General features: G+C 40.3%; 1 protein-coding gene across 1 annotated transcript; it reads right to left on the bottom strand.

Moving 5' to 3' along the window:
- Positions 1 to 47: 47 nt before the first annotated feature.
- Positions 48 to 12,869, bottom strand: LOC119694941 (dihydrolipoyl dehydrogenase). Its single transcript, XM_048628901.1, has 12 exons — positions 12,712 to 12,869; positions 12,195 to 12,314; positions 11,681 to 11,917; positions 11,370 to 11,510; positions 10,892 to 11,057; positions 10,218 to 10,375; positions 8,257 to 8,393; positions 2,793 to 2,880; positions 2,025 to 2,126; positions 1,519 to 1,656; positions 774 to 863; positions 48 to 460 (listed from the first exon to the last, which is right to left on the bottom strand). The coding sequence occupies exons 1-12, from the start codon at positions 12,751 to 12,753 to the stop codon at positions 395 to 397; spliced, it is 1,485 nt and encodes a 494-aa protein (XP_048484858.1). The 5' UTR covers positions 12,754 to 12,869; the 3' UTR covers positions 48 to 394.
- Between the last annotated feature and the right edge of the window lie 270 nt (positions 12,870 to 13,139).

The following is a 13,139-nucleotide window of genomic DNA, read 5'->3' as shown; positions in this document are numbered from 1 at the left end:
TTCTTACCATGAAATAATACCATGTTGACAAAATGAAACAATAAAAATAAATTAACAGAATTGTATTTCGCTTGTAAATCTATTTACAAAAGAAAATAAATACACGAATGTACAATTACATTTACTTGCGGTAAATGCGGTTTTATGAAGGCAGAGGTGATCGGAATGAAATCAACACAATAAATAAATAATAGATATAAGATCACTTACAAGTAGGGGTTGTGTTGACGAAACTAGGGCTTATTCACAGTGATGGAGGACTACTTTACACACCTTCATATATTCCGAAATAAATACACATCAGATTCATTCAAGATTCCTGAGAGCGGAATTAAGACTAATTTGACCCTGGCGGTAACTTGAACATTACAAATTACACATATAAAATCTATGCTTAGAAGTTGATAGGTTTCCCGCTGTACGCAGCCAAGTTCGCTTCACGCAACGCCTCCGAGCATGTCTGAAACAAATATTACAATCATTTAGTTAATCATACATCAGATTAATAATCTTAGTTTTATGCCATGTGAGTGAGCGCGACGCAAAACTTTTAACACGTCTTGCGCTCCGTGCTAGGCCTTCAAGTATATAAAGACAAGCTTCACGCAGCTTCTATTTGTCGCTAATCCGGCATGGCTAAACACAAAGAAAAACGCCAGTGTTTTTCACCGCCAAGCTAAGAAAAATAAGCGACTAATGCTAATCTGATTGCCTTGATCATGGTAACAAGCCAAGTATGTTTGTCACCTCTCCGCTAAGAAGGGTAAACTTACGGGGTGGGCGTGGCACACTCTCGCGACGTCCTCGGCGGACGCTCCGTACTCCTGCGCCAGCACAGCCTCGTTGATCAGCTCACCACCACCCTGCGAAAAATGACATAAGAGTGTGAAATGTGTAACATAATTTTTTAATATTGCTCATAAATGCACATTTTTTTAAACTTTCGAAGTCGTTTGAAGGCAAGTTACGATGTCAAATAAACTTTTGTGAGAATCTAATAAATTAAAATTTAAAGTCACGATATATGGTTAAATTTTAACCTTACACAGTAACTACAAAATCTTCGCGTTCTTATCATTATAACCTGCGTTATCAGTGCCACTTTGTACCTACAGAATTAATATCATATTTGTATAACATTAGTTGTTATCTACAAAACACTCATAAATCTATTCAACTGCTTCTCCCAGAATATGATGACGCGTAATTATTCAAAAGTGTATCGGTACCGATTTGACCGTGTTAATCATAGCATACCTACGAAATACATGGCACACGACAAAATGTCGTACTGCGCGCTCACGTCACGTGATCTCTAGAACCAGCGCAAAATGCATCATTTCACAGCAAATTTTGATTGAATTTGGTATTGTAGGAAGCAACCCTCGATTATATTATAGCCCACTTGTAATCGCGGAATTTCCACGGGAAAACGCGGAGGCGAAGGCGAAAAAAACGCCAAACGATCGCGGACAACAGCTAGTTATTATAATTAGTAAATATATTTGAAACACTCACGGGTCCAATGATGTGCGTGCCGAGGATGATGTCGGTGGCCTTGTCGGACAGCACCTTCACGAAGCCGTCGGGCTCGCCGTTGGTCTTCGCGCGAGAGTTGGCCAGGAACGGGAACTTGCCCACTTTGTAGGCGCGGCCCTGTGAGACGAGTGGAGAAAAGTTTAAAATAAGTATAACTAGTATTTTTGTTTTTAATGTGGAGTTGTAAGTGTTTCACTATCGGAAAAATGCCTAAACAGCCATCTGCAGAAAAATAATTATTCAAGCTCTTCATCTTCTTCTTCAGCCTATGTCTAACTACTGCAGGGTATAGGAGTCCTCCCCATTCAAGCTCATACTAGCAAAATAGTAAATAATTCTATCATGGCAGTCGTGTTCTTGTTTATATACTCTACTTATCAGAATGAGTTAAAGATTTTAGATAAAAATTTACAAATAAATCAATGCGGTAAATATTTGGCTAAGATTCTTTTACACATTTGTAATGCAAAAATAAACTTAATTACCTCTTTCTTAAGATCCTCCTCGGTCTTGCCGACCCAGCCGACCTCAGGCGCGGTGTAGATCACAGACGGAATGGCGTCGTAGTTGAAGTGAACTGGCATGCCCTGGAAATGAAAGGAATTGTAAATTTATGATGCACATTTTACACTCGTGTCGCGAATGAGATGTTGAGAGGTCGATTGTGATACGTTTCTGGTTAAATGGCCATGAATGCACATAAAGTTTGTTATGTCCGAGACAATGGTGGCCTAGAGACGGACGAAGAGCGGTTGGCAGACCACCTGCTAGATGGTCCGATGACATCTGCAAGGTTGCAGGGAAGCAGTGGATCAGAGCGGCACAGGACCGGAAGAATTGGCGTACAAATAAGGAGGCCTATACCCAACAGTGGGCGATAGAAGGCTGATGATGATGATGATGATGATGATGATGTCCGAGAGTATAGTAAGATTTTTAATACAATTATTAGCAAATCCTAATCCTAACCAATATTATAAATGCGAAAGTAACTGTGTCTGTCTGTCTGTTACTCTTTCACGCCAAAACTACTGAACGGATTTGAATGAAATTTGGTATACATGTAGTCTAGACCCTGAGAAAGAAAATAGGCTATTTTTTATCCCGGAATTCCCACGGGAAAAGTTTTTAAGGCGAAGCGAAGCTCGCGGGAACAGCTAGTATGTAAATAAAACTCAACATAATATTGTATTTTTTTTACATATCACGATTCAGATGTTTTGTATGTCACGATGTAATTTATGTTTAAATACCTTGATACCCTCGACGCAGACGATGCCCTCGTCCTCCGCCTTGTGCGCCAGCATGGGCCCGTGGATGCAGTCGCCGATGGCGTAGATGCTGAAATTATACAATTAATTTAAGTATTACAGTGTCATTGAGAATTCGTGGAGATTGTTTGCAAATATGATCGTCGCCTTTACAAACTATCCACGGCGGCGCAAATATTTATTTCATAACAGATGTACGCTTTCAGGTGGATAACTAAATTGGTGTATATGCTATAGTATGTGTCATTAAAATTATTCTTGAGTCATATCACCGCTGTTAAATATCTTAACATTATGTTCAACATGCAATGAACTTCGTAATCGCGAATTTCCAAATTCTGATTTCAGTTTCGGGCTTAGATATACCATGCTACACATGTAGGTTTCGGCTTAGTATACCAATTTTGCAACACCCTGTATAGTGTAACAGCAACAGCAGTACGGTCCTTACTTGGGCACTTTGGTCTGGAACTTGTTGTTGACGGGCACGCGGCCGCGGTCGTCGAGCGCGATGCCCACCTTCTCCAGCCCCAGCCCCGTGGTGTACGGCCGCCGCCCGATGGACACTAGCACCACGTCGCAGTTTAGAACCATGTGTAACATACAGGGTGTTGCAAAATTGGTATACCAAGCCGAAACCAGAATTTGCAGCATGGTATATCTAAGCCTGAAACTGAAATCAGAAATTGGAAATTCGCGAAAAAAATAAATAATTTTCCATAGTAAATGTCACGTGACCAACAAAGTTTCCTTTTTTTCGCGAATTTTGAAATTCTGATTTCAGTTTCGGGCTTAGATATACCATGCTGCACATGTAGGTTTCGGCTTAGTATACCCTTTTTGCAACACCCTGTATAGGTAGTTTAACAGCAACAGTAGTCAGGGTGTCCACTCACAATGCTACAAAAAATTCCCTGACTTTTCCCTGACTTTCCCTGACCATTTCAGAAATTTTCCCTGACCAGAGATGAAATTAGAAACCCAATTACTACAATTAGATAAAGAAAGCTTGAAGTTTTTCGGTCATTTGTTTGACACTTATTAAAACTTCGATTGCGTAAAATATTTATACGGGGGCAGGCTTTAAAAAGGGCATACTAAGCCAAAAAGACGTGACTCGTGACTCAACAATTTTTGTTTTACGACTTTTGAAAACTCACAAAATATAATTTAGCTTTCCTAGATAGAATTTGTTGATCGCGTGACTTTTTACTATGAAGAACCAGATAATTATTTTTCTAAAGCACGTAAAACTTTTTTTAGACCCTGGCTTAATATACCACTTTTGCAACATCATCATCATCAGCCAATAACCCACTGTCCTTGGCCTTCCTCATCCAGCTACTACCGACTACACGCCTAAGGTCGTCGATCCAGCGGGCAGGAGGGCGTCCCACGCTGCGTTTGCATGTTCGAGGTCTCTACTCGAGAACTCGTCTACCCCAACGGTCATCGGTTCTTCGACAGATATAACCAGCTCACTGCCACTTTAGCTTGCCAATTTTGACAGCTATGTCGGTAACCTTACTCTTCTGACGGATAACCTCATTAAATTTCTGATATGATCCATCAAAGAAACCGCAAGCATAGCTCTCTCCATAGCTCGCTGAGCGACTTTAAATTGGTGGACCATTCCTATCTACATTACGTCATCACTGGCAGGACGTACTGACTGGTTGGCCGAGGATAATATTATGTGACTGAGTTTCCCAAATGCAGCCCAAGCCAGTTGGATGCGCCTCCTTGTCGAAATTTGTTCTGCCTAGCCGTATAGTCTTCCCGAGGTAGACGTATTCTTGCACAACTTCGATAGTGGTCTCACCAACGATGACCGGGTCCGGTTTGATGTGAGCATTGTAACTGGGTTCCGCTCATCTGGCATAATCTTTATTGACCAAAACTCATTTCGCATAACTCGTATGGTCTAAACTTTTTTGGCCGAACCATCACTTTGCCAAGAATTATGTGGCATAAGACTCGTTTCGCATAAAACTCTTTTGGCACAAACTTGAAACACCTAAGTCTCGTTTGCTCAAATTGTTCATATTGGTATAATCTTGTTTCTCCTAATATTATTTTAATAAATACTATATTAAGTATGTTGTAAATCAGTGTTTTTCAACCTTTTTCATGACGCGACCCCCCTGGAATAAAAAAAATTTTCGCGACCCCCTTGACCCTTTCGGTTTTATATCATGTATGTATGTGTATGTTACACTGTTACAGTATTCACAATATTCATTCCATACGACGTATTTATGGTCTCCATGATTAGGATTCGAAGTAGTACGCATACTTATCGGATTTAAAAACACATTATTTTACAATTACACACATCGGATACGTGTGGCCATGTACAATTGTACATAGGTACGTACGACTAATGCCATTGCGACCCGGAATTTCTTTTTTGAAATTAGCTTTTTCTTTCCGACTTTTTTGAGCATTTAAATATCTTGAATAAAAGTTTTCTAGGGTGAAATGAAAATAAAAAGACAAAATACCTGGCTTTACAAAAAAAATATGTATACATGTGGTCGTCGTCTTTGATCCAGGCAGGAAGGCCTCCCACGCTGCGTTTGCCTATTTGTAGTCTATACTCGAGAACTCGTTTACCCAATGTTTATCGGTTCTTCGGCAGATATGACCAGCACATTACCACTTCAGCTTGCATATTTTGTCAGCGATGTCGGTAACCTTAGTCCTCTGACGGATAACTTCATTTCTGATACGATCCATCAGAGAAACCCCAAGCATAGCTCTCACCATATCACGCTGACCGACTTTAAATCGGTGGACCAGTCCTACCGTCGTCAGTGCCCACGTCTCTGCACCATACGTCATCACTGGCAGGACGCACTGGTTGAGATCTTTAGTCTTCGTGTTTTCAGGGATGGCCAAGAAGAATATGTGCTGACAAAGTTTTCCAAATGAATTGTTGTCTCACCAACGATCACCGGCTCCGGTTCGATGTGAGCATTGTACATGACTTTCGTCTTGTCCAAGTTTATACCCCGAAGCCTACACGTTGGGAAGCAGCATTTAGGCCACTTCCATCATCCAGCTGAGTTCCTGCAGAGATTCTGCCATAATAACGATTTCGTCCGCGAAACAGAGAGGTGTGACATGTACTCGCCATTTATACATATGACTACTCAACTCCTCGATATAGCGCCAGTCGATTTGAAATCTCTGCAACGCTTCCAAAATTGCCCATGTCTCGATGGAGTTGAAGGCGTTTTCGTAGTCCACATAGGCTAGATACAGAGGTTGATTATACTCTTCGGTCTTCTGTGTAATCTGCCTTACGGTGTGGATGTGGTCTATTGTACTAAAACAGATCCACGATGAGATAATTTAATTTATAAAAAACAAGCTCAGCCTTCGCATTTAAGAAAATTTTAAGTAAAAGTATTTTTAAAGTAAGAGTCTTTCTTAATAAATTAATACTATGTAATGGTCTTTATTGTTTTTTTACTAAAGTTCCCAGTTTTTTCGCCCTTTGGCGACCCCCCTACAGAAGCTTCGCGACCCCCCAGGGGGTCGCGACCCACAGGTTGAAAAACACTGTTGTAAATGAACAAATTGTGGTATTTTTCTCCTACATCCCGAAAATCACGATATTTAATGATCAAAACATCGATAGTGAATGAAAATTATAATTATTACAAACGCCATATTTAACTCTATGGGATCGAAACCTAAAGATAGGTGCGACGACGAGCAAAGCGAGGAGGAGCGTGTTAGGTGCACATTTTCGTCGAAAGCAAAGCGGAGCGCAGCGAAGCGGAGCGGAGCGTTTCCTACATAGCGGCCACAATACAAGACACCAGTTTGTGCTATGTATTAGGGAGACGTTCCATCAAAGTTAAAGCCAAACAAATTATATTAGTTTGTATAACCTATGCCATAGCATTATTAGGCTATTCAAGATTTGGCCATACCATTGCTAGGCTAAACAAAATTATGCGAAATAACTTTTTACTAAACGATATCTATGCCATACGATTTTCGGCGAAACGAGACTTTGACCAAACGTTACTATGCAATATGAGATTGGGCAAATAAATCTTATGCCAAAAAAGGTAGAACCATTGTAACAACATGACTTTCGTCTTGTCCAAGTTCATACCGAGGCCTAGACGTTGGGAGCATTTAGACCACTTATCGTCATAATAACGCTGTCGTCCGCGAAGCGGAGGTTTTTACTCGCCATTTATAATTATGCCATGTCCGTTCCAATTTTTATTTTTTCGCATTAACTTTGACTTAATCTTCCAATGCATTGTTAACAATTTCGAAAATATCACATCCCCTGTCACACTCCTCGTTGCAGTTGGATCTGGTCTTGTCTTGTGGTCCTGTATTTGTATTGTCATCATCAGCCAATATTTGTATTGTACAGACACCTTAACACCTTGATATAGCGCTAGTCGATTTGGCATGTATGCAAAGATTTCAAAACTGCCCTGGTCTCGAGTCGAAGGCTTTTTCATAGTCCACAAAGACTAGACACAGAGACTGATTATCCTATTCGGTCTTCTGTATAATCTGCCTTACTGTGTGAATCTGGTCGGTAGCAATGAAAAATTAAATTATACATAAGTACCAGCCTCTTATTTTTTTTTTTAACAACAACATGTTATAAACCCTCTTGTTTTGCCATAAACGTGTGATTCTTTCTTGTATTTGCAATAGTGAGTATGTAGTATTCAGTTTTTTATTTCTTGAATTTCTTATTAATATTATGTATCATTCAAAAATATTTATAAACTAAACGAGATTTTATTTTAAGACTTTTGTATTTCACGTCTAAAATAATAACGTAAAAATACTAAAATTTTGCCAAAAAATATGCTTTAATAGTAGTTTTTCCCTGACTTTCCAGGGGGTCCATCAATTTCACTGACTTTCCCTGACCACCTTGAGCTTCCCTGACTTTTCCCTGACTTTCCCTGACTTTCCAGATAGTGGACACCCTGGTAGTATATGTTCCTTACTTGGGCACCTTAGTCTGGAACTTGTTGTTAACGGGCACGCGGCCGCGGTCGTCGAGCGCGATGCCCACCTTCTCCAGCCCCAGCCCCGTGGTGTACGGCCGCCGACCGATGGAGACTAGCACCACGTCGCAGTACAGAACCATGTGTAACTATACAGGGTGTTGCAAAAAGGGTATACTAAGCCGAAACCTACATGTGCAGCATGGTATATCTAAACCCGAAACTGAAATCAGAAATTGGAAATTCACGAAAAAAAAAAAACCATAGTAAATGACACGTGACCAACAAAGTTTTCATGGAAAATGAATATTTTTTTTCGCGAATTTTCAAATTCTGATTTCAGTTTTGGGCTTAGATATAGCATGCTGCACATGTAGGTTTCGGCTTAGTATACCAATTTTGCAACACCCTGTATAGTGTAATAACAACAGCAGCATCCTCCTTACTTGGGCACTTTAGTCTGGAACTTGTTGTTGACGGGCACGCGGCCGCGGTCGTCGAGCGCGATGCCCACCTTCTCCAGCCCCAGCCCCGTGGTGTACGGCCGCCGACCGATGGACACTAGTACCACGTCGCAGTCGAGCTGGAAGTGTAAAGAGAGATTAATACAGGGTGTCAAAATGGGTATAGTAAATTGAAAGCGCGTGACTCAGCAAATATGTAGGCTGAAAAGGCTTGGTAGCCTTATGATCGAATCGCTGGTAGTAGAAGCAATGTTTATTGGTATATTACAAAGGGTTATGAATATAGAAGATAACTTAATACCGCGATGTACAATACAGAATAGTGACATCTATGTAAATACATGAAAGCTACTTGATAACTGAACATAAATACGATACGATGGGATGGAGACAGTTTTTACGCGTAGCGTAGGTGCTCCCTGGGGATCATTTTAAACAGCTTTTGTTCTACGAAATTCAATTTTGGAAACCCGTTACCCTGAGGTCCGGAAGCAAGTTCACTACAAGTTGGGCTAAACCTAAACTTAAAGTATTGGTATTCATATACATTTTCACATTTTCAAGTAGGAATTAGGGTATGATGGGACTGACATGTTTTCTATAGAAAACAAAATCCCTAAATAAAATTAGATTAAAAAAAAAAAGTAGAAATTTTACAAATGAAGGTCAAGGTATTTTTAACAAGCACATATACCTACTGCATAACATCTGTTAAATACTAATTCGCTAACATAAATATTTGTTCCACTTATAATCTGACTACGTCATATCTAATAGATTTATGGAGATGCTGGAGGTGTTGGAGCATCCCCATGCAAAGGGAGGATCCTCCGACCAGGCCGGGTGTTGTTCTATGTTGTTGTTGTTGTTGATCTGTTGATCTTCGTCTGAACTAGTGGCTAGGAGTCCGCCACATCACTCCCCCACCGAGACCGGAGGGCGATAGTCTTCAGTGCAGCCGAGAGTCTTGATTGCCAGCCAGTGCCGCGTAGTCCGCAGTGAGTCGGGACTGTGAGTGCGGTGAGGAGTCCCCAGTGAGTCGGGGTGATGCTGCAGTGGCGATGTCCACGGTGAGTCGGGATGAGCCTGCAGTGGAGCATGGTGGCAGAGTGCTGCGTCGACCAGGAGAGGATGGCTCTGCTTGCTGACCGGCCGAAGTGCAGTGTGCTGTGCCAAGTTGCTGGTGTGGGTCGAGGGTGTGACCAGGCCTGCGCGTTCGCTGCATGCTGGTGGTCATGATGCCCTTTGAGACCGGATGCTGGCTGGTTGGCTCCAGGGGCTGCTTGCTGAGAGTTCTGCTGCACGGCTGTTGAGGTGAGGAGAGAAAGTCGATGGAAGATGGCGTGGAGGCTGCTCTGCGGGTCTTCAGAAGGCTGCGCTGATGTTCTTCACGGGGTCACCAGTATGGAGATGCTGGAGGTGTTGGAGCATCCCCATGCAAAAGGAGGATCCTCCGACCAGGCCGGGTGGTGTGGCCTGGCGGGCAGCTGCCCGACGGTTAGCGTTGGGGATTTATATATATTGCAGAGTAGGTGAGAAACTTCGAATGCGCGATGTAGGATTTTCATAGTAATTTGCGTAGTTCCCATACATCTTCTCTGTATTGCGTTCCGAGCGCCATCTGTTGATCTTCGTCTGAACTAGTGGCTAGGAGTCCGCCACAGATTGTAGTACCGCTCCTCATTTGATGAAAACTATAAATAGCGCAGTTAATATCGAAAAATACTGCAAACATGTAGCGAGCGTAGCACATTTTCTACTAGATAAATCAAATTAAGAAAAATCGATACTTAAACACACACTCTAGCTATTTAAATAAGCTTTTAAAATTATCAATCGTTCATCAGTATATTTTAACATTACACCTTCTAAGCTGGTGGCAACTTTTCTCTTGTGCTATCCACACATTAGGATACATTAACAAAGCTATAACAACAACTCACAGTCTCCTTGTTGCCTCCCTTAGCGGCTTCCACGTCGACCTTAACGCCGCCGCCCTCCTTCTTGATCCCGAGCACCTTGGTGCCTAGCTTGAAGTTCATGCCCTGCTTGGCCAGGATCTTCTGTAAGGTCTTGGCGACTTCGCCGTCGATGCCCACACCTGATAGAGGGAAGATAAGGTTATTTGTAATGGTTGTGAGTGGTTTTTGCAGCCGGCTGTGGGAATTCTGGAGTAAGATGTTTCCTACGTTTGTCGGGGAATGTATTATGGTTATTTATAGTAGTTCTAAATAGATTTTACAGGGTGCTGTGGGAACAGCGGGATAAAAGTATAGTAAAGTTAGTTCCAGGACAATGTGTAGTATTGTTCGGAAGATTTATATCTACTAAATAATAAAATTTGTTAGTAGGTACCTATCAATAAAATCTGCAGTCTGCATATCAGTGATTGCAAACACACTAACATAAAATGATAAACTGTAGAGGTATTTATAGGTGTCCTTGTTACTTGTTTTTGCAGTGATTTATATTATTTCCTGATAAGCATAATTATTTATGTGGTGCAGTGTTGTATGGAAGGGGTAAGTATACAAAAACAAAAAGAAATCATGAATTAATTTAATTTCACTACTTATCCGTTTCATATAGGAACTTTTTGAAAAAAACTAGTACTAACCTCCAATAGAAGTAAGGAACTCGATGGCAGTGACATCAGCACCCAGTCTCTGGTACACTGACCCCAGCTCAAGGCCGATGACCCCAGCACCGATGACCAGCATCTTCTTGGGCACTTGCTGAAGGGCCAGGGCTCCCGTTGAGTCCACAATGGCAGTTTGGTCAACCTGATGGGAAGGCATTGAGGCTTTTGTAAAATATAGTGTTATGATTTTTGATGGTGTATGTAGATTAATCCAGAAATGTAGCACACACAGTATAGGAATGGATTCGCAAGCAAGAAATAGTTTGTTAAAATGAAAAGACGAAAAAGATAAATAGACATCGTAATAATTTGCTCAGTACTTTCATTTTACTTTATCAGTTAACACATTCACACTCAAAATATGTATTTTAAAGCAATTTATTCGCGAATTGTTCCTATACCAGTATAAATAGTTTTAATGTGTATTGATGTGCTGAATTATATGAAAACTTACAGTGACACCAGGGAAGGGTGTGACCTCTGAGCCGGTGGCAATAAGGATGTTCTTAGTGTTGATGGTCTCCACTCCATTAGCACCAGTCACTTGGACCTGTGTTGGGTTCACAATGGTGCCCACACCTCGCACTAGGTCAACCTGAAAATAAAATAAAATATTGTAACTTATTTTAGGTGATTACTACTATTCATCATAATTAGTCTGTTTTTTATAAGAATCATTGATTGGTTATCTCAAAATAACTATACAAGTAACTGTACAAAAATTGTGACTAATATTTAATACTTCCAATCCCAATATTTACAAACCTTGTTTTTCTTGAAGAGCATAGCAATGCCTCCGGTCAAAGCCGACACGGCATTCACTTTGTAGTCCATCATAGCTTTGAAGTTGTATGTGACCTCTCCTGTCTCGATGCCTCTGTTTTTGAAGTCGTGCTTGGCCTGGTGGTACAGGTGTGAGTTGTGGAGCAGCGCCTTGGACGGGATGCAGCCCACGTTCAGACATGTCCCGCCGAGAGTGGGGTCCTTCTCTACTGATATGGTCTAAAATAATTGAAATAATAATTATATGATTGAAGACAAATTTTATGTACTTTATATTAATTTATCTGAAATTTCAGATGTTTTAAAACCACTTTATAATGATTTATTTGAGCCATAGAAGTATTTTATAGATATTTGCTAGCTATTATACAATTAATTTTGTAGCCTATATTTGTAGTATTTTATTATTTCCCACTGCTTAGCAATGCCAAGGCCAAAACCCATGAACATCTTTTTGTTTCAGTAATGTGATTGAAATTTATAATATTTATCTTACTTTTAGTCCAAGTTGTGCTGCTTTGATCGCCGCCACATAGCCGCCAGGGCCCGATCCTATCACTACTAGGTCAGCATTGTGAGTGGTGGCGTAGTTCCTTGAGGACAAAACTGTGCCACTCTGAAATAGATGTTAGTTAAGATCATTATTAAAACTTTTAACTATGTTTTGTTAAGTAATGTAAGAAAAACGATGTAAGTTGTCGATAGATTACAAGAGTGATGATAAAGATAGCGGCTAGTGTCAGTTTCGTCAGACGACGGTGACGGTCACATGCTTGAAGGTCAGTTTGAGATTCAAGCTACAGATACGGCTTGTAAGGACCAATCTATGGAAATATTCTATAATATAATGAAAAAGGCAACTCCAACATCATAACCTATATCAAATCATATGCGAATAAAATGAAGCCGAAGGGCGAAATACCGCAAAGACCTCAGCAAATCATTGCATAACGTTTGACAGATTTATCTGCAAAGTTATAAGTCACACATAGAAAAACATAAGTACATCTTACCTTAAAGGAAGAAGAGGCAATTTTTAAAAATTTATAGCCCATTTTAAGGTCTAGAATAGTGCAATATTTTAAGAAATACACAAGAAAAAGGAAATCGGAACCCTGGCGAATTGCAAATATCAGTAAACGTCAAGTCAAATGTCAAATGAATGTCAACAGTGACATGAACCAATTTTTTTAAATAATGTTACCACTGTATAATTTTAAATACTACCCTTTGTTTTATTTGACTACAGAATACTTCTACATAATAAAATATTAATCTCAAAATATTTCACTTTTCTGAATCCCTATATACCTTCCGTAAATGGAATTGAATATTTTTTTATTTATGACACACAGTCGTGTTAGTTAGAAATAATAATAATAATAGTAAGTACCTATACCAATTTACAGAAAAAATATGTTCCTTGGTAAATAGGCATATG

Source organism: Plutella xylostella, chromosome 22, assembly GCF_932276165.1.
Source record: "Plutella xylostella chromosome 22, ilPluXylo3.1, whole genome shotgun sequence".
In the NCBI taxonomy this organism is placed as follows: Eukaryota; Metazoa; Arthropoda; class Insecta; order Lepidoptera; family Plutellidae; genus Plutella; species Plutella xylostella.
Note: the sequence above shows the minus strand (reverse complement) of the source record. Positions and strands in the feature narration are given on the sequence as shown.

What these genes read in the sequence shown, in the direction of transcription:
- LOC119694941 (XM_048628901.1), bottom strand. Translation starts at nt 12,753, where the DNA reads ATGGGCTATAAATTTTTAAAAATTGCCTCTTCTTCCTTTAAG. An exon ending in TCTGCGTCGAGGGTATCAAG is followed by an intron (nt 2,127 to 2,792) that starts GTATTTAAACAT and finishes TTTCATTTCCAG; the next exon opens with GGCATGCCAGTTCACTTCAA. An exon ending in GCACGCACATCATTGGACCC is followed by an intron (nt 864 to 1,518) that starts GTGAGTGTTTCA and finishes CATTTTTCGCAG; the next exon opens with GGTGGTGGTGAGCTGATCAA.